The following is a 27,556-nucleotide window of genomic DNA, read 5'->3' as shown; positions in this document are numbered from 1 at the left end:
CTGCATGAAACCCAGAGGCCTTAAATGATTTGCCCAAAATCATCCAAGTATTAAATAGCAAGCTGGGATTTGAGCCTTGGACTCCAAATTCAGTCTTCTTCCCACTGTACCATCCCCACCACCCTAATTTGATGTGGGCAGTGATGATGACCTTGAGAGTGCAAGAAAGGAAGATACTTCTTCTTGAATTTTTTCAGTGTAGCCCATGATAGTAATTAAGTAGCCAGATCAGAAGTATGTTGCATTTTGAGTCATGCCAAATATCTTGGGAGGTCAGCTAGAGCCTTCCTTGACCTCAGCTGCATTTGATTTGAAATAGGAATTAATCGGGGTGGCTAGGTGGCACAGTGGATAGAGCACCGGCCCTGGAGTCAGGAGTACCTGGGTTCAAACCCGGTCTCAGACACTTAATAATGACCTAGCTGTGTGGCCTTGGGCAAACCACTTAACCCCATTTGCCTTGCAAAAACTAAAAAAAAAAATATAGGAATTAATCCACTGGCCCAATGGAAGATTCCAGAGGAGGAGGAGTTGAGATAATCTGGGCTCCTATGTATATGAACCTGGCTTCAATTCCTCTGGGTTGGTTTGTCAGGTGCTAGGAATGTGATGAACTACTCATTTACTGAGGCCGTGTCAATCTTGCTAATTAATGATATCCTCCTGAGGCTGAATGGAGTAGTGAATAGAGTTGGTTTTGGAGTTGACTGACTTGCTCAGGGTTAGCGAGAACATTACAGGACCAAAACAGGACTTGGAACTTCAGTCTTACTGGTTTTTAGGACCAGCCTTCTCTCTGTCACAGCTTGTTCCCCCCTAGGATGGCCCTTCGGACACTTGTCTGCTGAAATCTTCTTCAGCATGATTCCATGCCCCTTCTTTTTCTCTTTTTTCCCCCTCCCCCTTGACCTCCCCAAATAAAATCAACTCAGATTTCAGTTGACTTGTCAGGAATTTTAGGGTTCTGTATTCAAGATAATACAGAGAACTAAGATCTGCTAGCTGGTACAGTGGAAAGAGCGCCAGTCTGAAGTCAGGAAGACCTGAGTTTAAATCTGCCCCAAACACTTACTCCCTCTGTGATCTTGGACAAGTCACCTAACCCTGTTTGTCTCAGTTTCCTCATCTGTAAAATGAGCTGGAAAAGATAATGGCAAACCACTCTAGTATTTCTGCCAAGAAAACCCCAAAAGAGGTCACAAGGAGTCAGAGAAGACTGAACAATGACTAAACTGCCTTACATAGGACAATATCCCTTGATTCAATAATCATAAAACCAGACTGCCCTTTTAATTTTGTCATATTTATAGACAAAACAAAGTAATAAGATTTTCATTGATGTCTTTTTTCTATTTGCCAAAAATTCATAAACTTGGATGATGTTGTCTTTTATTTCAGTATTAAATTCTGAACTCCATGATAATAATATACTTATTTTAACAATAGAAAACAAATCCATACAAACGAGTGCTTTTATTGCTTAATGCAGTGAAGCTAAGCTCAGACAATTGTTGGCAATACGATTCATTCATTTTTTTTAAGTTTTTTTTTTTTTTTTGCAAGGCAATGGGGTTAAGTGGCTTGCCCAAAGCCACACAGCTAGGTAATTATTAAGTGTCTGAGACCGGATTTGAACCCAGGTCCTCCTGACTCCAGGGCTGGTGCTTTATCTACTACACTACCTAGCTGCCCCTCGATTCATTCATTTTTAAAGAAAATTATGATTAACATTTTTTCAAGTTTTGACTATCATCTAAAATTTCTACCAACTTTCTTTCTGTGAAGTAATATTGAGGAATGAAACTGTCATTATTTAGCAAAGCTCAACCCCTCAGTTTTCCATCATATTCCAAAGAGGTAGACTAGCTAATTGCCTTAACCCTTTAAATACTGGAATACTTTTAAAAAATGATTTGAACTCTTTTTTTTCTTAGGAATTTTTCCTAGCATGTATCACATCTTCTCTGTCTTAGTAGGCAATTATTTTTGTTCATTCATGTCTGAGTCTTTATAACCCCATTTGGGATTTTCTTGGCAAAAGTAATAAAGTTGCTTTCCATTTCTTTCTTCAGCTTATTTTGCAAATGAGGAATCTGAGGCAAACAGGGTTTAGTGACTTGCCCAGGGTCACACAGCCAGGAAGTATTTGAGGCAAGATTTGAACTTAGGTTTTCCTGACTCCAGATATGGCACTCTATCCACTGCGCTACCTCGCTGCCCCTTAGGAAACAACATAAAGAATTTAAATTTACACTCTCTCGGTGATCCAGGGTCACCAGGATGAGTGTGATCATATAATACTGTTCCAATATGCCCTCAGTGGCTTTTATATATATATAGCTTTTCACTGCTGCACTGAATGTCCCCAGAACTGCAGTTGTATTTTTTTTCTCTCTCACACAAGAATCTCTGGTTTTTTTTTTTACTAAGATTTCTTGGTCTATCTCACTTTTCCTTCTCATGTCTTCCTGCCGTCTTGGATCTTGTCTTTTTCCTCCTTTATTTTGTTCTGTTATTTCCCTTCATCTAATTATTGTTTGACTTCCCCCCCACACTATGTATGCACAGTCTGTTGAGGGCTGCACATCACTCTGATCAATCTGTTGACCAATTACATTGAATATCCATTGCTTGGTTAGTCATGGTAAGCTTCGGTGCTGTCCTTTGATGGGGAAGAGGTAACTAGATGATGAAGCAGATTGACTACTGAACCTGAATTCCAGAAGAATCCAGTTCATACTTGATTTCAGCTATTTCCTAATTATGTGACTTTGAGGAAAACACTTAAGTTCTATCTCCCTCAGTTTCCTCAACTGTAAAATGGGGATAAAAATAGCACTTACCTCCCAGGGTGGTTGTTAGGAGGTTCAAATGAGGTGTTTGAAAAGTATATAGCAAATACCTAGCAAGTGTAGATACTTCATAAATATTGCTTTTCCTTTTGAATTGTTCCAAATGGTTACAGATATATAATTAATAATCTTAGGATTCTGATGCCTAGGTCTTATCCCCACTCTGGTCTGTGCTGTATCACAGCATCTTAAAGATGAAGTGCTCTATATTGTAAATTTTAGCAACATCTGTTGATAGTACCATTTTGGATTGAATTGGAGGACTTGATTAAATAATAAATGTTTTATTGGTCACTAATGTTTGGTTAAGTTCTCTCTACCCCTAGTGTACTCCACCTGTACTTTCTCTTTTTGTCTATGTATTTCCACTTATTGGAACTGTCTGACATGGTGGAATCATCTAGACCGTAAGCTCATTGAAGGCAGCAGTCATCAAACAATTAACAAACAAGATGTAATTACAGTTAAAGGTGGAAGATATTTTTTTCTCTGCTGTTCATCTGAGTAATCACACCATGCTGTTTAATTTGTGTTGTTTTCTTTTAAAAAAATATTTCCCTTACTGTGATCTTTCTAGAGAGTCATCTCTTATAATAACATAAGAAAGGCTTGGGTTCAATTGGGACCTTGGTTTAATTCTCCCATTTTACAGATGGGAAAATTGAGACCAGAAGGGTTAAACTACTTGTCTATGGTCACAGCACCATTAAGGAGCAAAGGTAGGGTGAATTTAGAGCTTGTAAAAATTTTATTGCTGTTGTTCCTGTTATTGATGTTCTATCTTCCTTCTCAAAGTGAACCAATGACAACACAAGAATGATATCTTGACTGACTTGAAGTAGGGCAGATCTGTTCAGAGTCATCAACCTCACTCTCCTCCAAAGTGATTAGAACTCTTGCCCAGTAGCAAGGCATAAATCAAGCCCACTGATAATGACCCAGCAGCAAAGACCTGAGGGTCAGTCCTAAAGCGTTTGCCCAGGGTCACACAGTAGCAAATGCCAGATCTGGAATTCTAAACCTGGTTTCCTAGCTCTATCACCTGTTAGGTTTCCATTGCACCTCGATCCCTCAAACTTTTTTTAGAAAAAAAATTTATTTTTTCCCCAGATACATATAAAGACCCTTAAATTCTTTTTCAAGGGGCTATAAGTATTGTTGTCATTATTTTCTATGATGTTTTGCAAATATGCAAATCAGTGTTGGCCTCTTGGCAAGGAGACCAAAGGATTGAGACCATTTCTAGGTTCATCTGTCCCCCCCACATGTTGATAGTCTTATTTAACTTGATTAGGAATACTAATGATTAGAATAATGGTATTTACTTTTGTCCAATTCCCATTCTTCAGCATCAAAAGCTTTTTTAAAAAACAGATTTATTTGGAGCAATTCTAATTTCAAGAAATTATCTTTAATCATGCATGTCATTGGGGTTTGTATTTTTACCTCAGCTCTAATCAATTAACAGAGTGACTGAATGCAGATTTCTGATTCATACATGACTCCCATTATTGTTTCCTCTCTCAGTTTATATTGGTGTTGGTAGATGTTGGGAACCCTCCAGCTTTCTTCTTTGATAAAGTATTCATTCTGTATAGCCCTTGAGGGTTCTGGCCTTTCTCATTTTTTAATTCCAAACCATATTTCCAACTTGGGAGTCTAAGAGCTCATCATTTCAAACCCTTTCCCACCTTTCACCCCCATTTTACACATGGGAAAATGGTGGCCCAAAGTCCAAGTGGTAGTTTTCATCATGATTCCCCTCCACCCACTTTTCACTGAGTACCTGGATGATAGTTGATTTATTTTGGATATTATTCATTGAATTTTTTCCATTTCTTCTTTTATAACATAAGATGGTACATAAAGTATTGATATTTTCATGTTGGCTTATGTTTTTTGAGAGCAGTGTAATAAAAGATATCCTGGACAACCATTTAGAGGGGAACTTTAGAGTCAATCTGGTTCAAGCCTCTTATTTTACAGGTGAAAAACCTAAATTAGATCAAAGGACTTTAGATCTAAGACTATCAGGAATCTTAGAAGTGTCTAACCCCCTCATTTTATAGATTAAGACACTGAGACTTGGAATGGGTGACTTGGCCAAGGTCAGATGGATAGAAGGAATATAGGTCCTTCTGAAAGCATCCTCTGAACCAATGGATCCAGGACTCCCTGAACTGCCATCCTGCCTTCCTCAAAATTATATTTTTGTTGCTTTTGGCTAAATATTAAAATTAGCTTTGTGGCCCTGGGCAAGTCATTTAACCTTGTTGACCTCAGTTTCCTAATCTGTAAAATGAATTGGAGAAGGAAATGGGAAGCCACTCCAGTATCTTTGCAAGAAAACCTCAAAAGGGGGTCACAAAAAAGTTGGACACAACTGCAAAATGATTACACAACAAAAAATAATACACAGATGGGTAAGGAGCAGAGCTGTGACTTTATTCAATACTTTTTTCACATTGATGCAAAAGACCAGCTAACCGTGCTTTCTTTTAGCTGCATTGCCTTCTTAATTTATAATCAGAGTGTTTATGGAGGAGGCACAAATTCCTCTGGGAGTATTTCAGTTCATTCTTTTTTAGGCAAAGACCCCTCGCATTTTGAGCGTCAACAGCTAAATTTGTTTGTAGATGGCATGAAAATGAGGCAATTTTTTCCTATCCTTTGTGCATCATTTGCTATGCTATCATGATACTAGAATACCGAGGGGACTGTACAGACCTGGAGGCTATTGTATCAATGTGTCATTGTGGTTAACAGACATGGTCTGAGCCAGGAAGCCTTGCCTGAAGTTCAAATTCTGCCTTCTATAACCTAATGGATGTGTGACTATAAGAAAATTAACCTCTCCAGTCCCTAGGCAACTCTCTAAGACAACAGTTAAGTGGAGGAAGTGTTGCTGTGCTTTGTTAGAAAAACAAATTAACTGAGATCTTTGTTGGAGAGCTGGAAGGGCATTTAGAGGCCATCTACTCTAATCCCTTCATTTTACGAACAAGGAAACTGAGGCCCTGAGATATAATGTGCTTTCCTGAAGTGGCCCAGTTAGGAATAAGTTCTCAGACTCAAAATCCAAAATTATTTCTACCAAACCTTTTAGTTCCCTAAGAAAACACAGGACTAGCTTAGAAAAATCTTTTTTTGTAGGTCACTGTGGCTAAGGAATCAATCCATTAATTTTTCTAAGATGAAGCCAATAAGCCTCTCTACTTAGATTTCTATATTTAGGGTTATATTTAGATTTATATATTTAAGGGACCTTAGAGACTATCTAGTCCAATATCATTTTATAGACTTTATTTATTATATTTATCATAGATGAATTTAGTTACATGTTATATTAATTATATATTATAGATTTTAAAAACCGAAATTCAGAGAGATGAAAATACTTACACAGTCAGTAAACATCAGGGTTAGGATTTGAACCCAGGGCACCCTGGCTTTTGAATTCCACTGTAACTATTTTTGCAAATTTAAAATATTATCAATATGATTTGTTATTATGACTGATCCAATAGAAGGAATGGCAGCCACAGAGCTGTAATGCTCCGCAGTGGATGGAATATTAAGTTTCTAAGTCAGAGGATCTATATCATGACACAGTTCTACTCCTTACCCATCTGTATTGTTTTTTGTTTTTGTAATAATTTATTGAGTTTTGTCCAACTCTTCAGGACCCCTTTTGGGATTTTCTTGACAATGATTTTGGAGTGGCTTGTCATCTCCTTCTCTAGTTCATTTTATGGATGAGAAGACAGGCAAACAGGGTGAAGTGACTTACACAGGTTTCACAGCTAATAAGAGTCTGAGGCTGTATTTGAATTCAGAAAGATGACTTTTCCTGACCCCAAACCTGGCACTCTATCATATAGCTGTTCCACCTTTCTGTGTAACCTTTGGGCACTCAGTTTTTTTTTTTTTAGGTTTTTTTTTTTTGCAAGGCAAATGGAGTTAAGTGGCCTTGCCCAAGGCCACACGGCTAGGTAATTATTAAGTGTCTGAGACAGGATTTGAACCCAGGTCCTCCTTACTCCAAGGCCAGTGCTTTATCCACTATGCCACCTAGCCACCCCTGGGCACTCAGTTTCTTAATCTATTAAAAAAAAGGGGGATTGGGACTAACTGATTTCTAATATTATTTCAACCTGAAGTTTATGATTCTGGGATCATTTCTAACTTGGTTGAAAATTCCTATGCAAGTCACTTTAACTCTCTGGAACCCAAGTTTCTTTTTTTGTAATAGGAATATATTGGGGATGACTTTGGATGTTCCTCGCAGCTCTAGAAGTGCTTTCCTATGCTGTCTATGGACATCATTTCGGAGAATACAGGGTCCTTTTACTTGAATAAAAAATGGAAAATTTAAAGTTGTAAGGGCACTTACTTGTGACACCAAATTACTACTGATACTAATTACCACTTCATTGGAATGTCTTATTAATTAAAGTTTCCATCAATGCTTTACATTTTCTTTTTGGGTTATATGCTTAAATTAGAAAATAGAAGATTATTGGAAACCTCATGCACAAAAATTCTATTCATTTGCCCTTAGAAGGGAGCTAATAGTGATTTGATGGAAGTTTGACTGCCTTGAGGAGGATGGAATAGGATTTTCCCCCTCAAATTCATGCTTTTTGCTTTTTTACACTAGAGATATCACCTACCCACTCATTCCATAGAACCTTCAAGTTTCTCAGAAATTCTCAAATTTGCTTTTTTTGTAACAGAATAAGATTCAAAACTCATACAATAATTTATTTAGCTGTTCTCCCATCCTTAGGAACCCACCTTTTCTCAGGGTTTTTTGGGAGGTACAGGGAAATGTTGTGTTTGTTTTGGGTTTGGAGTGTTTTTTCCTCTTACCAAAATTGCTGGTAGGGATATTTTTGTGTATTTGAAACATCTTTGCTTCATTACTCAATTTAGGAGTCTTCTTACTTTCTCCATTGATAAAGTATCCATGATATACAGGCTTGAAGTTTCTGCCTCATGGACAGAGTTGTTCTTTGACATTATGTCAGGAATTCAGGGTACAAAAAAGAAAAATTAAATGATCCCTCTGCCATATACATATACATATATATATATATATATATATATATATATATATATGTATGTATATCACAGCCCCACCCATCTATATAACCTTGGAGGAGAAGGAGGAAGAAAAAGAAGTAAAAGAAGAAAAAGAAGACAACAAAGATGAAGAAGATGATGATGAAGAAAAAAAGACAAAGATGACAAAGCATCCTCTTACCATTGGATCCAGGATCCACTGGATGACAAAGCCAAAGAATAAGAAGAAAGAAAAAGAAAATGAAGAAGACAAAGAAGGAAGGAGAGCAAGAAGTATTTAGTTAAGGTTTACAAAGCATTTCACAAATATTATCTCATTTGATCCTCATAACAACCCTGTGAGGTAGATGCTATGATTATCTCATTTTCAGATAGAGCATTTAAGCAGTTTTGTCCAGGATCACAGAGCTAGACATTGTTTGAAGTCTCATTTGAACCCAGATCTTCCTGACTCCCATGTCCAGCACTCTGTTAACAGCTGCCTCAGATTATTAGGTGCTTTCCTAGAGTTGAGATTTTATCCTCTGGGATAATTGGGAGCCACTGTTGATTTTTTGAGCAGGGGAATGATGCCTTCAGTCATGTAATTTCAGAAAACTATTTTTATAGCCATCCAAGAGGGGGAAGACTTTTTATAGACACTGGATAGGGATCAGAAAACAGTAGAATACTTTATGACTTTTGGATAGAGATCATAGAGGAGCAAGATTTTGAAAATAGAATTTGGATAGAGATGTAGAGGAGCTGGACATAGTAGCCAGTGAAGAGATTGTAACATGTCTGGTTGTGAAGCAGAGTCATGGCATTGACTGCAAAGGAGCCAGGGTATTTGCCTTAGAACATGGAGGCAGAATCAGGACTTTAAAAAGAGATATTGAGGGGTGGTTAGGTGGTGCAGTGGATAAAGCACTGGCCCTGGAGTCAGGAGTACCTGGGTTCAAATCCGGTCTCACATAATTACCTAGCTGTGTGACCTTGGGCAAGCCACTTAACCCTATTTGCCTTGCAAAAACCTAAAAAAAAAAAAAACCCAAAACAAACAAACAAAAAAGAGATATTGAGGCAGAGCATTAGCTTAAGTAGGTATTTTCAAATCCCACCTCATATACTTAGTAGCTTTGTGACCCTAGACCAGTCACTTAAATGCCATCTGTCCCAGTTTCCTCAGCCATTAAAATGGGGGCAATAAGTATGACTACTTTTCACAGTTCTTGAGGAGATAAGATTGGATCATTTTTTAAATGCTCTGCAAAGCATTTGCAAACATTGAAGCATTTTTGTTGTTTAGTTGGTTTTCAGTCACGGCTGACTCTTCATGACCCCATTTGGGGTTTTCTTGGCAAAGGGATCAGAGTGGTTTACCTTTTCCATCTCCATAAAGCACTGTATAAATACATATTATTTGGTGTTGTTCGTATTGGTCACTTAAGGGAACATTCAACAATTCCTAAAGACTGTTCCATTGTGACACTAGAACAATGTGCAGGGGGGACGGGGTTGAATATCTGCCTTCCCTTTCCCCTCATCCTCTTGACACCATTCATTAGAAATTTCCCTGCGGAAAAGTTTTGTTCATAAAAAAAAAAAAAGATTGACCGTATCCGAGTGACCACAGATCCACATGGCTGAGTAATTATGATGATGATGATTATATTTTTTCCAAGAAATGGAAGCCTGCAGTTTCCTTTATCATCATCATTCACACGAGGAGAAAGAAGAAAGAAACAGCATCACTATGGGGAAAAGAGTGACTCAGTTCCGGTCCTGTACTGTACAAAGTGAACCTCCTTACAGGCTCAGAGTGTACGACCAGAGTAGGCCCTAGACCAAGGAAATTCTCTTTGCCCAAACAAATGAGAACACTCGTTGTGCTTAAGTGGCACTTGACCCATCCTCTTTAAGTGGAGCCCTTTTGAGTGAAATGTCTTGCATGTTCCGGCGGAGTTATTTGGAGACATCCCACATGGGAGAACTCTATGTATCCCCTCTTGCATAATGTAGACAATGGAATGCCGGTGTGTGTCAGAGGTGCCTGATCTTATCAAGCGGTCCCTACTTTCTCAGCTTGTTCAATGCTTTGTTCCTTCTGTTGGCCCTCCACGGAAGCTCCACTCAGTGTTTAGAGAGGGGAAGTGACAGTCCATAAGCCTGTGATCTGAGAGACCCTCTAGTCCAACCCATTTTACAGATGAGAAAGGAAGAAAACAAACATTTGTTCAGTGCCTATTCTGTGCCAGACATAACAGTAGGAGGTAGATGCTATTATAATCATTCCTAATTTACAGTGGAGGAACCTGAAGTAGACTGAGGATAAGTGACTTGCCCAGGGTCATGCTGTTAGTATCTGAGGCTGGATTTGAACTCAGGTCTTCCTGATTCCAGACTTAGTGCTCTGTCCCTGAAACCACCTAGCTCAGTCTGCTAACTCCAAATCTAGTGTTCTTTCTATTATACCAAGTTGCCTCTCATTATCTCCTAAGTCATCTTTGTATCAAGCATCAAGAATTGGCATTTAAGGAGTGGCTAGGTGGTGCAGTGGATAGAGCACTGGCCCTGGAGTCAGGAGTACCTGGGTTCAAATCCGGCCTCAGATACTTAATTCCCTAGCTGTGTGGCCTTGGGCAAGCCACTTAACCCCACTGTCTTGCAAAAAAAAAAACCTAAAAAAAAAAAGAATTGGCATTTAAAAACAGTTTTTGTTATAACTAGGCAGGATGTTGAGCTTTTTATAAATGAGAAAAAAATCCCAAATATTCTTTTCCAATGACCCAAAGCTTGTCTTAAGTTGCCATCCTATTAGGGATGTGTACGCGTGAGAGGCCAGGGTTGGGGGAAGGGTTTATTTCCAGGATATCTTTGTAAAGAAGTTTTCTGTGATTTCCTCAGAGCTATTTGAAGATATTTTGGGGCAACAGACTATCTGTAGATGGGTCATTTCTCAACTATGAAACAGTTTGTACCTTCCTGTCTGTGACAGAGCTGCCTAAGGGAACCCTTTACATAGCATCTCCCCCTGCCAAAATGTGTTGTTTTTTTTGTTGTTGAGGCTCTTCATAGATCTGTAAAGCACCCAGATCTTTTTCCTTTCTGGCCCTCACCTCCAAGCCAGCTAGCTATTACTATTACTGTTACTGGCCGCTCAAGGAACAAATCTCTGCAAGGCTCCTTCCCCTGTTTTCCTATCTAATTCCTGCCCAAGTCAAGTCCTCTATCCTTCCTTCCCACATTTCTTTTCTTTCTCTGAATGCCCACTGAGACAGCACATTCCACCCAGAGGGGGAAGGGAAGAAGCATTTATTAGGGCTCTTTTTTTTTTTTTCGGTTTTTGCTAGGCAATGGGGTTAAGTGGCACAGCTAGGTAATTATTAAGTGTCTGAGACCGGATTTGAACCCAGGTCCTCCTGACTCCAGGGCCGGTGCTCTATCCACTGCGCCACCGAGCCACCCCATAGGGCTCTTCTATGTACCCCGCCTGGTGCTGTAATTCATCTCATTTGGTATAGTTGAATTCCATGATCTCACTGATGCAGAGCAACCCTGCTAGGTTAGGACCACAGGGAAGCATCATGCCCTTTCTATAGATGAAGAAACTGAGGCTTAGCAAAGCACCTTAGTCACAAAACTAGGAAGAGAGCTGGATTTGGATCTGGAGGATCTGGGTTCAAATGCAGACTCTGCCTCTTGATCATTTTTGTGGCTGTAAGCATCCTAAGATGAAGTGGTCAGACTAAGTGATTTCTCAGGTCCCTTCCAACATGCTTTCGTAGAAGCCACAAATCCCACTGGATTACGCTTCATTAATCTCTAAAATTGCCTCCCCCGGGTGACTTTAGAACTACCTTGAGTACAGGGACTTTTTATAAAACTAAGATAGTAGAGTAACCCAGCCTTTGTAGCTCTTCAGTAGCACATAAACGAGAGCTCATTAGTTAAAAACTAAAAATAGGAACAGAGACCACACGGGAGATTTCATTGGAAACATGAAAGTGAGGAAGATTCCATACTGATAGCAGATCATACATACAGATCATATATTTTTTAGAGAGTTATTCATTGTCTACATTATGCAAGAGATATGCAAGAGAGGCTAATGACTTGTCTAGGGTTACACGGTCTATCATATGGCAGTGACCAAACTGGAACTCAGGACTTCTTGGCTTCCAAGTTAGTTTTCTATTACTGTTACTGTTACTAACTGCTCAAGGTACACAAATTTCTATTATTAATTCCTTCTCTTTTTTATTCCTAGTTTTCATTTCTGTTCCTTATCCTTACAGTGCTGCAAAACCCCAGAGCAAATCATTAATATTGGTTGGTTGGTTGACTGAATGGGGCCTTGAGATGGAAATGTTTTCCAGACTTTTCTTTCCTTATTTAAAAACCCATTCTGTATTTTAATAGGGTTTTGAAAATTAGATTTTTATTGATAGCTTTTGTTTTTACATTCTTTAAGTTTCCTCTTACCTCCTTTTTTCCTCCCTGTTCTCAGAGAGCCAATCCATCTAATAAAAGCTTTTAAAACATAAAAGAGGAAGAAGAAAGAAAAAATCAGCAAAACAGTTCAATACCTTAAGAGCTTCTCACATGATATGAAATGTTCCACCCTCATGGACCTTCTACCCCTGCAAAGGAGTGAGGGAGGTGTCTACTTCTCATATTTGGGGGGCCATGTATTTTCTTTTTTTAAAAAAATAAAGAACTGTATTTGACAATATATTTTGTTTTAACATCACCTAACTATAAACCCTGTATCCTTCCTTATTCTCAGATTACTATCTCTTATAACAAAGAATTTTTTAAAAGAATACATAAAAAGAAGGGGGAAAATATCATTACATTGATATGCAATGTTCCATAACATTGAACCTTTCCCCTCTACAAGAAAGTTGGAAGTGTTTTCCTCATAGCTTTTTTTTTTTTGGAACCAATCTTGGTCTTTGTAATTTGTCAGTATTCATTTTAAGTCATCTTGTTGTGGTGGGTCATTCTATTTACATTGCCGTAGTCATCAAGCATATCGTTTGCCTGGTTCTACTTATGTGACTTTGTATTTGTTCACATCAACACTTTTCATGCTTCTTTGTATTCAACGTATTTGCCATTTCTCACAACTTACATTCCATCCACAAATTGCAGTTTGTTTAGTCATTGTTCAGCTTAGTGGGCATCTGTTCTGCTTCCAATTCTGCAATATCATAAAAAAGTACTGCTAACTGAGAAATCATTTGTTATGATCAAGTTGGATTTATAGCAAGGGTTCAGGAATGATATCATTAAGGAAACAGTTAACATAATGCATCATTTTAAAAGCAATAACATTCAAATTCGCATGATTATCTTAATAGACATAGAAAAATCCTGGGCCAAAATACAACACTTATTCATACTGATTCTAAAAAGTACAGGTGAAGAAAGAAGGGGAAAAACTCCCAGAAAGTATCTATTTAAAAGTACACATCATATACAAAAGATTTGTTTTAGAAGATTGATCAATAAATACAAAGGTAAAGCAAGGGGGCTCCCTCTACCTGTATTATTTTACATATAATTCTAGAAATATTAGCAGAAGCAATATGGTAAATGCAACTGCAAAGCTTAAAGGTAGGAGAAGGGGAAGACCACATTTATCCCTATTTGCTAATGACAGGGAAGGTTTCCTTGGAAAATGAAATCAGTAAAGAATAGAACTAATTCAATTAATATCTTTAGAGGTTGCAGGCTACAAAGTAGTCACAGAAATCAACATCATTTCTACATAATAATAAAATAAAAGAAAGGAAAATCCCATTCATAAATATTCCTAGATAATATTTGGCAGCCAGCCTAATAAAGTAGACTTGATTCAATTACAGATTGTTTCTTAAAGAAATTGAGAATCACATAAATATCAATGTTGATAGCTGGGGTATGCCATCATAATAAAAATAGCAATATTAAAATTTTAATGATATAATATTATGTTTAATGATATATTTTAAATAGTATTTATTTCAATATTTTTAATATTTATAGTTTCTTGAAAGAAAAACAACTGCTCATTAAAACCTTTTTTTGAGAAAGGGAAATAATTTTCTGAAAAAGGAATATGGCTCATGAAAGAGGAGACCTTATGTATTTAAAGGACTAATAATCACTGTCCTGACCCCAATTGGTATTGCATTAACTTTTTGTGATCATTTGTTTGCTTATTGAACTGCATATTTGCTTAGTTTCTCATTCAGTGGCCACTGACTTTGAACACTAATCCCAGAGTCAGCAACCTAAATTCAAATTTCACCTCAGCCACTCCTTGGGCAATCTTGGGCAAGACCCTTCGCTTTCCAGGGTCTCAGTTTCCTTACCTGTAAAATGTAGTTGGCATCTGAGGATTCTTCTATGATCCTATACTATGCATCCAGCCTCAGTTTCTTCATCTGTAAATGGGGGTGATCATAACACCGACCTCTAGGTTCTTTTTGAGAATCAAATGAGATGTCTGTACTTTGCCAACTATGCAACTCTATATAAATGTTAGTTACTATCTTGAGTCTTATAACATGCTTTGTATTTTCCCCATTTTACAAATGAGGAAACCAAGAAATTAAATGATTTGCCCATAGTTATACGGCAGTTGGGTGTTCCAGGAGGAATTTGTTCCCAGTTTTTCCTTACTCCATATCCACCAATGAATCCATCCCATCACCATGCTGTCTTTCACTGGAGAGTGAAGTGCCAAGAGCAATGGCTTTGGAATAAAGCCTGGGGTTTGAACTCTGCTTTTGTCCCTCATGATCTTTGTGAGACTGGGTGATACAATTCATCTCTGAGCCTCTCTCCACATCTATTAAATGAAGAGCTTGAATTCAGTGACTTCAAAAGTGCCTACGAAGATGTTTTATTGATCTGACCGCATCTGTCGTAAAACGAAGCTGGTCAATGGGGGCTTGGGGTTCTTTGTTCTGCAGAGCCGAGTTGAACTTGGGCCTCCCTGAGAATGAACATTAGAAATGACCATAGTGGAACAGCTAGGTGGCAGAGTAGATAGCATTAGCTCAGGAGTCAGGAGGACCTGAGTTCAAATCCGGCCTCAGACACTTAATAATTACCTAGCTGTGTGACCTTGGGCAAGTCACTTAACCTCATTGCCTTGCCAAAAAAAACAGCAAAAAAAAAAAAGAAAAAAGAAATGGCCAGTGTAGAAGGCTTTAACTTCCACATCACTTTAGATCAAATAGCTTGTTTCTAGTAAAGCTCCAAAGACTATTAAAACCCAGAGGGGACTTTCAAAAGAATTACTATAACACTTTCACTCCACCCACCCATTTTCATGGATAAGAAAATTGGAGCTCAGTCAAGTGGAAGACATTTTTCCCCAACTTCACACTGTGAATGGCAGAATTGGGAGTGGACACCCAGGTCTCCTGACTCCTGCTCCAGAGTCCATGTATCTCCTTAGATGCTGAGATAAAAGAGCCTGGGAAAGGAGCAGTTCTCTATTAGCCATTGCTTTTGTCCAGACAATCACCTAGCACTTCAGGCATGCCTACTGTATCTCTTGCCATAGCAATTCTCAACCTTTGGTTTTTGTCATGGATCTCCTTTGGTCATCTAGTGAAGCTCTGAATCACATACATAGACATATAAATATATATTAGGTTTGGAGTTTTCTTTGGTAGGGCAGTGGGGTTAAGTGACATGTCCAAGGCCACACAGCTAGGTAATTATTAAGTGTCTGAGGCCGGATTTGAACTCAGGTCCTCCTGACTCCAGGGCCGGTGTTCTATCCACTGTGCCACCTAGCTGCCCCTTAAATCATATATTATAAATGCATGAAATTGGGACGGCTAGGTGGCATAGTGGATAAAGCACTGGCCTTAGAGTCAGGAGGACCTGAATTCAAATCTGGTCTCAGACACTTAATAATTACCTAGCTGTGTGGCCTTGGGCAAGCCACTTAACTCCATCTGCCTTGCAAAAAAAAACCTAAAAGAAAAAAAAAGAAAATGTAAATGCATGAAATCAAATACATAGGATTGCAAAGAAAACCAATTGTACTGAAATAATAAGTTTTTCCTCTATCCAAGGTAACAGATTTCTCTCCCCAACCACTAAATCTGTCCATGGATCCCAGGTGATGGACTCCTGGGTCAACTTAAAAGATGCAAATATAAAAGAAAGGTCCTGCCCTCAAGATGTCTTGCAGGGAGACAGGGAGAATCTATAATATGAAAACAAATAAATAAAATCTCCTTTATGTATAAGCATGTATGTTCATATACTATATATATATATATATATATAATATATAATTTATGCATATATTATATATACACACCCAAATGCATATATTTGTACACACATATTTTCTGGTGGTCTTTGTTCTCAACCAGGATCAAAATGACATCACTGTGGGAGTGAAGGCACAGTGAGTCCGATGTGACTGATTAGACCAATATGCTCTCCCACAGAAAAGGCACAGATAGTCCATGTGAACATTTAGGATTGGTTCTCTAAATTTGTGCATCTTGTGTTTTTTTTGAGCTATTTCCATTTTGCTTCACTTATAGGGTTGAGTATCTCCTCTGACAAGCACACACCATGCTGGTTGGTCCTGTATCAATGTTTTCCATGACACACAATCAATTCCAAGTTCTTAAAAGAGACCTTGAGAGGGATCTACAGGGGTGGCTAGGTGATGCAGTGGATAAAGCACCGGCCCTGGAGTCAGGAGTACCTGAGTTCAAATCGGCCTCAGATACTTAATAATTACCTAGCTGTGTGGCCTTGGGCAAGTCCCTTAACCCCATTGCCTTGCAAAAAACAAAAAAGAAAAAAGAAAAAAAAAGAAGAGAGTGATCTACATACCTTTATTGAATATATGCCTACACATATCTGTCCTTCATATCTGATATATAGGTATGTGTCATGTGTCTATATATTACAGTTAATTGTAGGGGGACTAACAGCTTGGGAAAATTAGAAAAGTAAGAAAGTGGCCCTTGAGGTTGCCAAGAGTTTAAGAATTGGTTGTGAGGAAGGAGAGGACATCCCAGGTGTGGCATTCCCTTCACCTAATGCCAAAATAGGGAAACAGGAGAGAAGGAGAAGGGCAGTGTCCTTAGAAGATAGATGGGTGGAAATGGAGGGAGGAGACAGCAAAATGGAAAACAAGGTAGCCTGGAGCCCAATGGTGAAGAGTTTCCAAGAGGACTTTTGTGTTTTATTCGGGAGGTCCGATGGAGCCCCTGACAATATTTAATTGGTCTAAGGTAGGACTGCTTTAGGAATGTGAATCAGATTGCCATATGGAGGACATTGGAGAAGGGAGACAAGATTCAGGGAGACAAGCTAGGAAGCTTTTAGTCAACCCAGCGTGTGATGTGGTCCTGAACAAGGGGAGCCTCTGGAGTGGAGAATCTGGCTCTCTGCCAGCACAAGTGTTGTGCTGGGTGGAGGTTATTTTAATGGGAGGATGAGGGTGGAAATGTCTATAATATAGTTGTCTTCTGTTTGTTTGCACTTCAGTCTTTGGTGAGTATAGCACTGGGCTCTCTGAAATGCCCAGCCCATTCTGGGCAGGAGCCAAGTGGGGCTTTTTTAAAAAGCCCCAGAATGAGTTGTGCCTGGCGGCTGAGTAAGGTGTCTTGGGCTCCTACTGGGGTGACTAAGCAGCCTTTTAGGAAGCGAGCGTGCAGAGAGAATGCAGGGCTCATGGGAAGAGATGACTAGGAATGGGCTGTTTCTTCAGACATTTGCTATCTTAGGATGGAGGAGTCAGATGCCATTGGCAGGACATTTTGCACCTCCTGTGTACAGAGGAAAAATAGTAGAGTGGTTAGTGTCGGACTTGGAATCTGGAAGGTCTGGGTTCAAATCTTAACAACATTGTGACTTGTAGAATGAAGGAAGGAGGGAGGGAGAGAAGGGAGGAAGGAAGCTAGCTAAGTGCTCTGGAAAGAAATGGGGGAGGAGAGAAAAAATATATGGAGGGGGCTGGTTGACTACTGTGGGGTTTAGGAAGTCACAGGGATAGGGAAGGGAGTCTGGATAAGATGGCTTAGCTTGTCATGGTCTGGTGCTTTATCTGTAAAATGAATATGATTATCGCTGTTTAGGTAAAGGTGGGCATGAACAAATAGCCCGATCAGGAAGAGCCTTCTGTAGGAGGTGACATCTCAGTTCCTCAAAGGGAGCCTAGGATTCCCATCATGTGAAGAGAAGGGCATTGTAGACCCATGGAAGGACACACGCAAGAGCTGATAGCTCCGGTTCAGAAAACCACAGGTATACTATTTCAGAGTGTAGGTGAGAAGAAATAATGTGAATTAACATTGGAAGCACAGAATGGAGCTAGAGTGTGAAAGTCTTGATCACTATTTTGGTTTTAGAGGCCCTAAGGAGCCACCTGAGCTGTTTTTGTTTTGTTTTTTTTTTTTGTTCAGTCATTTTTCAGTCATGTCTGATTCTCCATGACCCCATTTGGGGTCTTTTTTGGATGAGATATGATAGTGGTTTGCCAATTCCTTCTCCAGCTCTTTTTTACAGATGAGGAAACTGAGGCAAACAGGGTAAAGTGACTTGCCCAAGTGAGGTCAGATTTGAACTTGGGAAGATATGCTTTATAAATGGCAATTTGGCAGGTGTGTGGAAGATGGATTGTATATAGGAGAGACTGGGAGCAAGGAGATCAATTAGGTTAATGCAGTAGTCCAGGGATAGCCATGTGAAGGGAGAGAAGGGAACAAGAGAGCCCACGGAGGAAGAATTGACAGGGAAGAATTAAGTTTGAGACTGTGATTGTTAATCTGCCCTCGTGGAGCTTCCAGTTAACTGTAGAGATCATAAGTCTAAAACTTTTATTTTATAGATGAGGAAAGGTACCATAAAAGGTCCCAGGTCACATGTCTTGTATCGGACAGACTAGATTTGAAGTCAATAAACATTCATTATGTTTATTTTAGACTTTATACTAGGCAAGTGCTTAGGATATAAATAAAACCCAAAACAAGCCCCACCTTCACAAAGCTTACAATCTAATAGAAGTCAGTGCAGAAAAGAAAGTGGGGCAGAGGAGAAGAGAAGGTACCCGGGAGGCAGAGTCTCCTGCCTCCCAGGTTGCCCTTGTTCCACCTTACTGCCCCCTCTGACATCCATCTTCCCTCTACCTCCTCATCCTTCTCATGGTAGAAGCACTGGTTCTGCTTCCACTTCACTTTATGACCTTGCCCCCAACCTCCCTGGGTTCTCATTCCTTGTCTGTGAAGGGTATGTTTCTAGGTGGGGGGGTGGTGTGGGGGTATGTGTTTGGATGGGAGGGTGGCAGAGGAGGGGTTGGGGAAGGTATTGATTTGGAGAAGACCTCAGCTCCAAATCCATGATCCTTTAAACCAAGGGCTGAATCTGGGTTTCATAATGTAAATATGACACCATTGCTTAACTTCTTATCACTGGCCACCTGACTGTAATTCAGTTTATATTCAAGACAGTTCAAAGTATATAATGATAGTGAAGACCATGCTTTAGAGTTTGACCAGTTCACTCTTGATTTCTTGTGTAGACAAATTGCATATCAACAATAGTTTAACTTCTCTCAAGCTAAAAGGATTTTTTGGCAGGGGTAGGGGAAGATCTTGAGGAGAAAAGAAAGGGGGAGGGCTGCTAATAAGGAATAAAGTGAGCCCATGTTGCAAGGTACCTCCTTGGTAGAAATCCAGTACTCTGAAAGGTTTACAATGGATCTAGGGCAGAGATTCTTAACCTGAGATCAGGTTTTTTTTTTAATTTAAATTTTATGTATTTTGAGAATTTCACTTAAAAACATATTGCTAAGTAAATGTCAGTATAATTGGTTTCCTCTGTAATCTGGTCCATTTTGATTTTCGTGTTTAAAAAATATGTTATAGGTATCTCCAGATTGTCAAAAGTAATCTATGACAAAAAAAGGTTAAGAATCCCAGATTTAGAATATAAGCTCTTGGTGGGCAGAGACTTCTGTATTTGTATGCCCAACCCTGAACAAAATGTCTAATATCTGAGGATTAATAAATTCTTGTTTCATAACTAAGATCATAAAGTCTGATGCTCAGAAGAAGCCGCAGATCACATTGTTTCAACAGTGGAACTAGAGCTGGAGGACCTGGAAGGTCATCTAGGTCAACCCACTCCTTTTACAGATGAGGAAAGTGAGGTTTAAGGAACTGAAATGCCTTACCCAAGGTCACATCTGTTATTTCTGGATTTGAATTCAGGCCCTCTTATTCAATGTAAGAGATCTTGACTATATTTTGTTAATACCTAGATAAGAATCCCAAGGTTCCTGAATCCGAGAGTTCAATGATTTTTTTTTCCATCCCACTATCTCCTGACATTATCTTGGGTCAAAAGAATGCCAAAAAAATCCTTATTAAACATCATTCATGGCCAGGCACTGTTTGGTGCATTAATGATAGAGATAAAAATGTAAGTCCACACAATGTGGGACTTCACATTCTACTTGGGAAGGGGATGGAGAAGACAACAGATAAGCGTATCCTTGAAGAAGAAGAGAAGTTTCACTATGAGGGAAGATGAGTAAGACTTCCTGTAGGAAATCTCATGTGAGTTGAGGCATGGAAGATGCTGGATGGTCTAAATCATGGTTGCTGTAGATGATAGAAAATTTGGCCATATAGGACTTTCAGAATTTTGGAATTCTTCAGTCATACATTGAGTTTCCTGAGTTATTTGGGGTTGGGGAAAAACCCATTTTCCTAGATTTATGTAGCTCAAGAAATTATCTGGGTCTAGACAAGTCTATACCTAACGGTTCAAGAATAGTAGTAACTTTTGATAATAATGGTCTTTCCGAGGTTCAGTGTGGTGCTAAGAAAACTCATCAGCAGACTGAAACTCACTTCTTCCTGATTCCAGGCCCACCCAGGACTCTATCCACTGCACCACCAGCTGCCTCTAGCAGCAATCATAGATCACATTTATATAGTGCTTCCATTTTTCAGTTTACTCTGATCCGGGGGCATTCATTTAACCTCTATTTCTCTTTTGTTTCCTCAACTTTAAAATGATAACCTCTACATTGTAAGGTTATTGAAAAGATGAAATGAGATAATATTTGGAAAATGAGCCTAGCATAAAGTTGTGCTATATAAATGCTTATTTCCTTTCATTTTCTATTATTTATTTTACATTATATTATTATTATATTTTATTCCATTATTCTTAATAATAAGATCATTATAGCTTTTTTGATTAGATTTATGCAATTACCCACCTCACTGCCCCCACCCCAAGTGCTTCATCATTCCCATATGGACTCCATTTCCATTTTGGCCATCACTTGTTTTCTTGTTGCTCCTTTTGCCTTCTTCCTCAGTCTTACCCCAGAATTATGCTTCATATTTATGGAAAAATCCATGGTATGGGGGAAAAGAGATCATTACCAAACTTCTCAGTCATCTAAGCCAGCAGTGACCCAGTGTATAAACTGGTAGTCTTCAGTATGAAATAGTTTTAAGGTGCTTTAAAATATTTTTTTAAGTACTGAATTTTTTCCCATCTTTGTACTTCCCAGCCCCAACACAGTATCTGTAGTTGTTTTAGTTTGTCCCTTGTTCTTTTTCTTTTCTTTTCTTTTTTGCAAGGTAATGGGGTTAAGTGTCTTGTCCAAGTTCACACATCTAGGTAATTATTAATTGTCTGAGGCAGGATTTGAATGCAGGTCCTTCTGACTCCAGGGCTGATGATCTATCCACTGTGCCACCCAGCTGCCCAAGAACTGAATATTAAAGCCTGGTGAACCCTGAAACTTGAATGGTGGATGAATAATTTTTCTTACAATTTTTTTTTAGGTTTTTTTGCAAGGCAAATGGGGTTAAGTGGCTTGCCCAAGGCCACACAGCTAGGTAATTATTAAGTGTCTGAGACTGGATTTGAACCCAGGTACTCCTGACTCTAAGGCCGGTGCTTTATCCACTATGCCACCTAGCCACCCCACAACTTTTCTTTTTCTTATTTTTAACAATAAATTTTTGAAATTTGAAATTCCAAATTCTTTCCTTTCTTCCTACCCATGGAGAAGTTAAGAAATATATCAAATATATATATATATATATATATATATATATATATATATATATATAAAATGAAGTTATGCAAAACACATTTCTATTTTAGCCATCATAGTTATGATAATGACACATTTAAATTCTAGTTTCATTCATTGACCAGTCCCTTAAAAAAAGGTAATCCATTGTATTTAAATATTTTCACTCTTTTTAGATTTTTTTGAACCTGTGTCTGAGAGCAGTTCTTAATTTGATTTTTATTTCCAAATAAAATCTGACTTATATTTTGTTGTCTTTTTTTCCTTGGAAACTCATGCTGAAATTTACTGGAGAAATGACTAAGGAATTCTGGTAATGCAGGGTAAATTCAGGAATAATTACATTATTATACAAGGGAGATCATGTGCCCCGCCACAGTCAAACCTATTTCACCTGCAAATATATCTAGCACCTCTCCCACTACACAACCCTCTGAAGTACTTTGAGAAGCAACAGGTGGAGGAAGATGTACTCAGGAGAAGAAGGAATGACTTTGGGGGTAGGGAGCATCCCAGAGCCAGGTGATGGAGTTCGAGTGGTTGAAAAGTCATGGCATAGGGCCAATGGAGAAACATGAGAAGGGTGGTTAGCAGAGAACTATGGTCAGGAGAGGAACTATGGACTCCACCCCCAGTTTGCAAAGACTGAATTGCCCCATCATAGTTAATGATTTACAGTTCCATAAATTTGGATCTGGAAGTCACCTAATTCACTGTCCTCATTTATAGGCAAAGGAACTAAGACCCAGAAAAGTTGTGTCTGAGTAATTCTAACACTTCTGTCCATTGTAATCTGATACCTTTTGGGGATTCTCAGTCTTTCCCTTTAGACTTAACTCTTCAAGCACTCAGAAAGTGAAGTATCCCATCGATCCACCTCTGACATTCATTACCTGTATGACTTGGAGTAAATCATTTCAGGTCTCTCAGCCCCAGTTTCCCCAATTGTAAAGTAAGAGAGTTGGCCACATTGGCCTCTGAGGTCCCTTCCAGCTCAAGGCCTGAGACCCTAAGATCCAGTCCTTGTCTGAGATAAATGACTTGCTACTCCTGTTGCTCTGGATAGGAAATGCCCATTGAGTTTTCTCTTACTGACAAGTGTATTTGTATTACTCAATTAGCCTAATTCATCTAATTCCATTACATTACTTCACTACTCTGTTTACAGAGTCTGTTATAGAAAACAAACCTTTTGGCATTGATGACCCTGGGAACTTGAATCCACATGGATTCTTTTTGTCTTTCCTCTCTCCACCCTTTAAAGTGACTCTTTAGTTTGACTCATATCAATAGGTGTCAGAGGTCCCCCATGGGTGAGAAGGCGGAGATCCCAGTTACCTGGGTACCTTGCAAAGCTCCAGACTAGAGTGATCTCATTCTCATTCATGGCTTTCTTCTGTCGAGGCCAGTAGCTGTTGCCTGACTAGACGATGACACGGTGACTCATTCAGGGAACACACCTTGTTGAAGGCAAGAAATGGGCAGTCCCGAAAAGAACTCTAGCTCTTTTGCTCTTTATTGTGGCCTATTTGGAACTCCACGACTTTGATTTCCCTAGATTATGCACATTTTCTCTGGGGTTTTGTAACTTTAAAGTGTGAAGGGAGGAAGGAAACAAAAAAGAGCAGTTAGATTTTTAAAATATTTCATTTTTATTTCATATTATAAATTAACTTATTTTAAAAGTATCTTATTGATTATATAGCATAAATTTTTTTTTTTTTATTGACAGTCATCCTATTTTTGATTCTTTCAGGTAGAAAGGCATGACATGAACACCCTGAGTCTTCCCCTCAACATCCGGCGTGGGGGATCTGACACCAACCTCAACTTTGATGTTCCAGATGGTATCCTGGACTTTCACAAGGTCAAGCTCACAGCCGACAGTTTGAAGCAGAAGATTCTCAAGGTGACTGAACAGATCAGGATTGAACAGACAATACGCGATGGAAATGTGGCCGAATACCTCAAGCTTGTGAACAGTGCGGACAAGCAGCAGGCCGGACGCATCAAACAAGTGTTTGAGAAGAAGAATCAGAAGTCAGCCCACTCCATTGCTCAACTTCAGAAGAAACTGGAACAGTACCATCGGAAGCTGAAGGAGATTGAACAGAATGGCACCCCCCGTACCTCCAAGGACAATGCCAAGGACAACCTGAAAGATGGCCACAATAAATCTCGGCTGGCGGGCCAAGGGATGGAGAGTGGGAAGTCTGGTGTGCCGGGGGTCTCTCTGACACCGCCTGTGTTTGTTTTCAACAAGTCTAGGGAGTTTGCTAATCTGATCCGGAATAAATTTGGCAGTGCAGACAACATTGCCCACCTGAAGAGCTCCTTGGAAGAGTTCAGGCCAGAGGCTAGCTCTAGACCATATGGGGGTAGCGCCACCATCGTGACCAAGCCAAAATACGGTAGTGACGACGAATGTTCCAGTGGCACATCGGGCTCTGCGGATAGTAATGGCAACCAGTCCTTCGGGACCGGTGGGTCAAACACTCTGAGCAGCCAAGGGAAGTTGGCCATGATCTTGGAGGAGCTACGGGAGATTAAGGAGACCCAGACTCAACTGGCAGATGACATCGAATCTCTCAAGGGTCAGTTCAAAAGAGAATACAGCTTTATTTCTCAGACCTTGCAAGAAGAAAGATACAGGTATTGTCACTCTCTGTTCTATGTAGAATTAGCTGAATAGATTCACATGGAGAGCATCCGTGACAGCAGTGGGTCTGTCTGTGTTAGAGGATGTTCGAATGGGGTTTCCATGGATATGTGGAAATGGTCCTTTTCTAGATGGTACACCTCTGAGAATGTCCCTCAGTTTGTGACAGTGACAGTACAGAGAGGTGGGGGTATGTGTGTGTGTATTTGTGTGTGAGTGTGTGTGTGTGTGTGTGTGTGTGTGTGTGTGTGTGTGTGTGTGTAAGGGGACCACCTATCTCTGTACAAACATAATAGGATGTGTGTCTAAAATTTGCAAGGCATATGCATTTATTTTAAGCCCCAAGTTTAGCAGAACCCTGCTTTAAAAAATGTTTAAAATATTTTAAATTCTAATTTTAAAATGTTTCAAATAATTTTAAATATTAATTTCTTGAATTTAAAATGCATTAAATTTTAATTTAATAATAAAACTAGTTTCATTAAAAATATATCTTAAATGACAAAAATCTTACATTAATTTATGCATACATTATTTCAGGGAAGAGGGAGCCTGATGAGATCATGTATCTCCAGTGGTACCACAGTGGAAAGAGTCCTGACTTTGGATATAGATGACCTAGATTTGAATCCTCCTTCTAATACTGACTCTCTGTCTTACTTTGGGCAAGATGGGTTATATTTGACTTGATACCTTCTGTGGTCAGTATGTAAGCTCACCAGACCTTTTCAACTCTTATGATCCCATAATTCTCTCAAATGAGAGGGTGGGCTAAATAGCTTGAGGTCTCATCTGATTCTGTATCCATAATCCTATAATCTTTCACTTCTTCTCCAAAATCCCTACCAAATTTTTTATAATGTTTCCTCATTTATAAAATGGGGGGGGATCTTAATAATAGTACCTGACTCACTGGATAGTTGAGGATCAAATGAGATAATATCTAACTTTGCAAACCTAAAGCTCTATATAAATCCTAACAAAATGTTTTTAAAATTAAATAACAACAAAAGATTTTTTTAAAAAATAAATAAAAGTAATTCAATTCAAAAGTTATTTAGTAGGATAGATACCACTAAAAGTCTTGAGGGAGATGGGGAAATGATTCCTTCAGCCTGAGGACACCCCACCCACCTATCAATGCCAAGATGATCTAAAGTATGAAATAAATACACTCGATATTTTGGGCATCATGGTCTCATGGATGCCAGATCTAGCTTTGGAATCAGGAAGACCTAGTTTCAAATTTTTCCTTGTGACAAATCTACTCACATATGATACCAGGCAAGTCATTTCCTTTTCATGCCCACAGGCTACTCTCTTAAGAATACAGATGAATAGATAGAATTCAGTATTCTGAAGAGAATACAATATTAAAGTAATAATCTGTGATGAAAAATTATCACACTGGGGTTTCTTTATACCAAATAAATCATAGAGACTGTCCTTCCTCCCCGACCAAAACAAAAAATAAAGACAGCAGAATTTGTGAGACCTTTAAATGTTTTCCACATACTGAGATCAGCAGTCTGAATTTCTCCTTGGCTAAAACTCCAAACAGTTGTACAGGGATATTATAAAACTTTGTAATGGGCTCCAAGGTCCTTGAGACCAAAGCCCAGGTCAAATTCAGCAGTAATAATCATAATGACTGACTTCTACTCAGATTTTTAAAGTTTACAGAATGTTTTATATCCTTTATCTTTTGTAAGGTAACCTCAGTAACCCTAGGGAAGGTTTATGGTCTCCATTTTGCAGGAGAGCAGTCTGAGGTTGGGAGTGATCAGGCCTTGGTGGTTGTTGTCACTATTGGGAATTCACCACAAGTTGGCTTTATGGCACATGATGCATGACAGGGAAACCTCCCATTTAGTAAATGGCAGAGAAAGGGGAAGGCATCAAATCAAGATGGGTGCTGGCAGGATGTGGCCATTTTATTATCCTGAAACACATCCCAAGGCATTCTTCTATTCATACTGGCCTCAGCAAAATGCATTAGCTTATGAGATCGGTTCTTCCCTTCATTATGGCTTCTTGGCATTTGAGCAGAAAGAGCCTTTCCTGATGAGATTTTAGTGGTGTGAGAGGAGTCTGGCAGAGACTGGAAATCAGGAGGAAGAAAAAGCAAGAACTAGTGTAAATGAAAATCTATGGGATTAGGACAAAGACATCAGAAAAATCATTCCCTTACAGCCTGCAGAGTTTGGGTTCTGTATAATCAAACTTGGTTCTCCCATGCTAGGGAAATAAGTCAACCAGCAATGTGGTCTGGTGGTCAAGGAGGTTTCTCTTTTGTAGATGGCTTTTTAAACCTCCCTCCTTCCTTTCCATTTCATCTTTTCATTTGTTAAAATTTGTTAAATTCTTCTGTCTCTATCAGTACAAAAGAATAATTGGGGAGAGGATAAAAAGAGAGTAAACTAAGCATCCTTTTAGATTACTTGGAGTGGTTTCAGGTGGAATTCTTAAAAGACTATTATTTGGCTTCATATAATATCTTATTGAATTGAAATTTTGAATACTTATTGAAGAATTGAATGTCTTAGTGAAGGTATTTCCTACCCTTGATCTTAGCCAAAAGGCCGAGAAGCAATGTGAGGGTATTTCCGAAAAAGGTATATTCACGCTTGATTTCACATTTTTTGAAAAGGTATGAGAGATTAGAAGATCAGCTCCATGACCTGACGGATCTGCACCAGCATGAGACCACCAACCTGAAGCAAGAACTTGCCAGCATAGAAGAGAAAGTGGCCTACCAGGCCTATGAAAGGTCTCGAGATATTCAGGTACAACCCTTAGGAATCCATTTTTTTTTAAAAAATTGTTTCATTGATGGCTTTTGTTTTGTCATCACAATTATTGCCTCTTTTCTTCCTCACAATG

The 27,556-nt window shown here is 39.0% G+C and overlaps 1 protein-coding gene across 1 annotated transcript in view; it reads left to right on the top strand.

Annotated features, from left to right (window-relative positions):
- The window catches only part of TMCC3 (transmembrane and coiled-coil domain family 3), a 115,593-nt gene that overhangs the window by 74,132 nt on the left and 13,905 nt on the right, over positions 1-27,556 (top strand). Inside the window, exons 2-3 of the mRNA XM_074226599.1 lie at positions 23,771-24,666; positions 27,324-27,459. Of these exons, the coding sequence (XP_074082700.1) occupies positions 23,771-24,666; positions 27,324-27,459 (1,032 nt within the window). The remainder of the gene's footprint in view (positions 1-23,770; positions 24,667-27,323; positions 27,460-27,556) is intronic.

The sequence above is a fragment of the Macrotis lagotis genome, chromosome 2 (assembly GCF_037893015.1).
Source record: "Macrotis lagotis isolate mMagLag1 chromosome 2, bilby.v1.9.chrom.fasta, whole genome shotgun sequence".
Classification (NCBI taxonomy): domain Eukaryota; kingdom Metazoa; phylum Chordata; class Mammalia; order Peramelemorphia; family Peramelidae; genus Macrotis; species Macrotis lagotis.
This window is presented reverse-complemented; position numbering and strand designations above follow the sequence as displayed.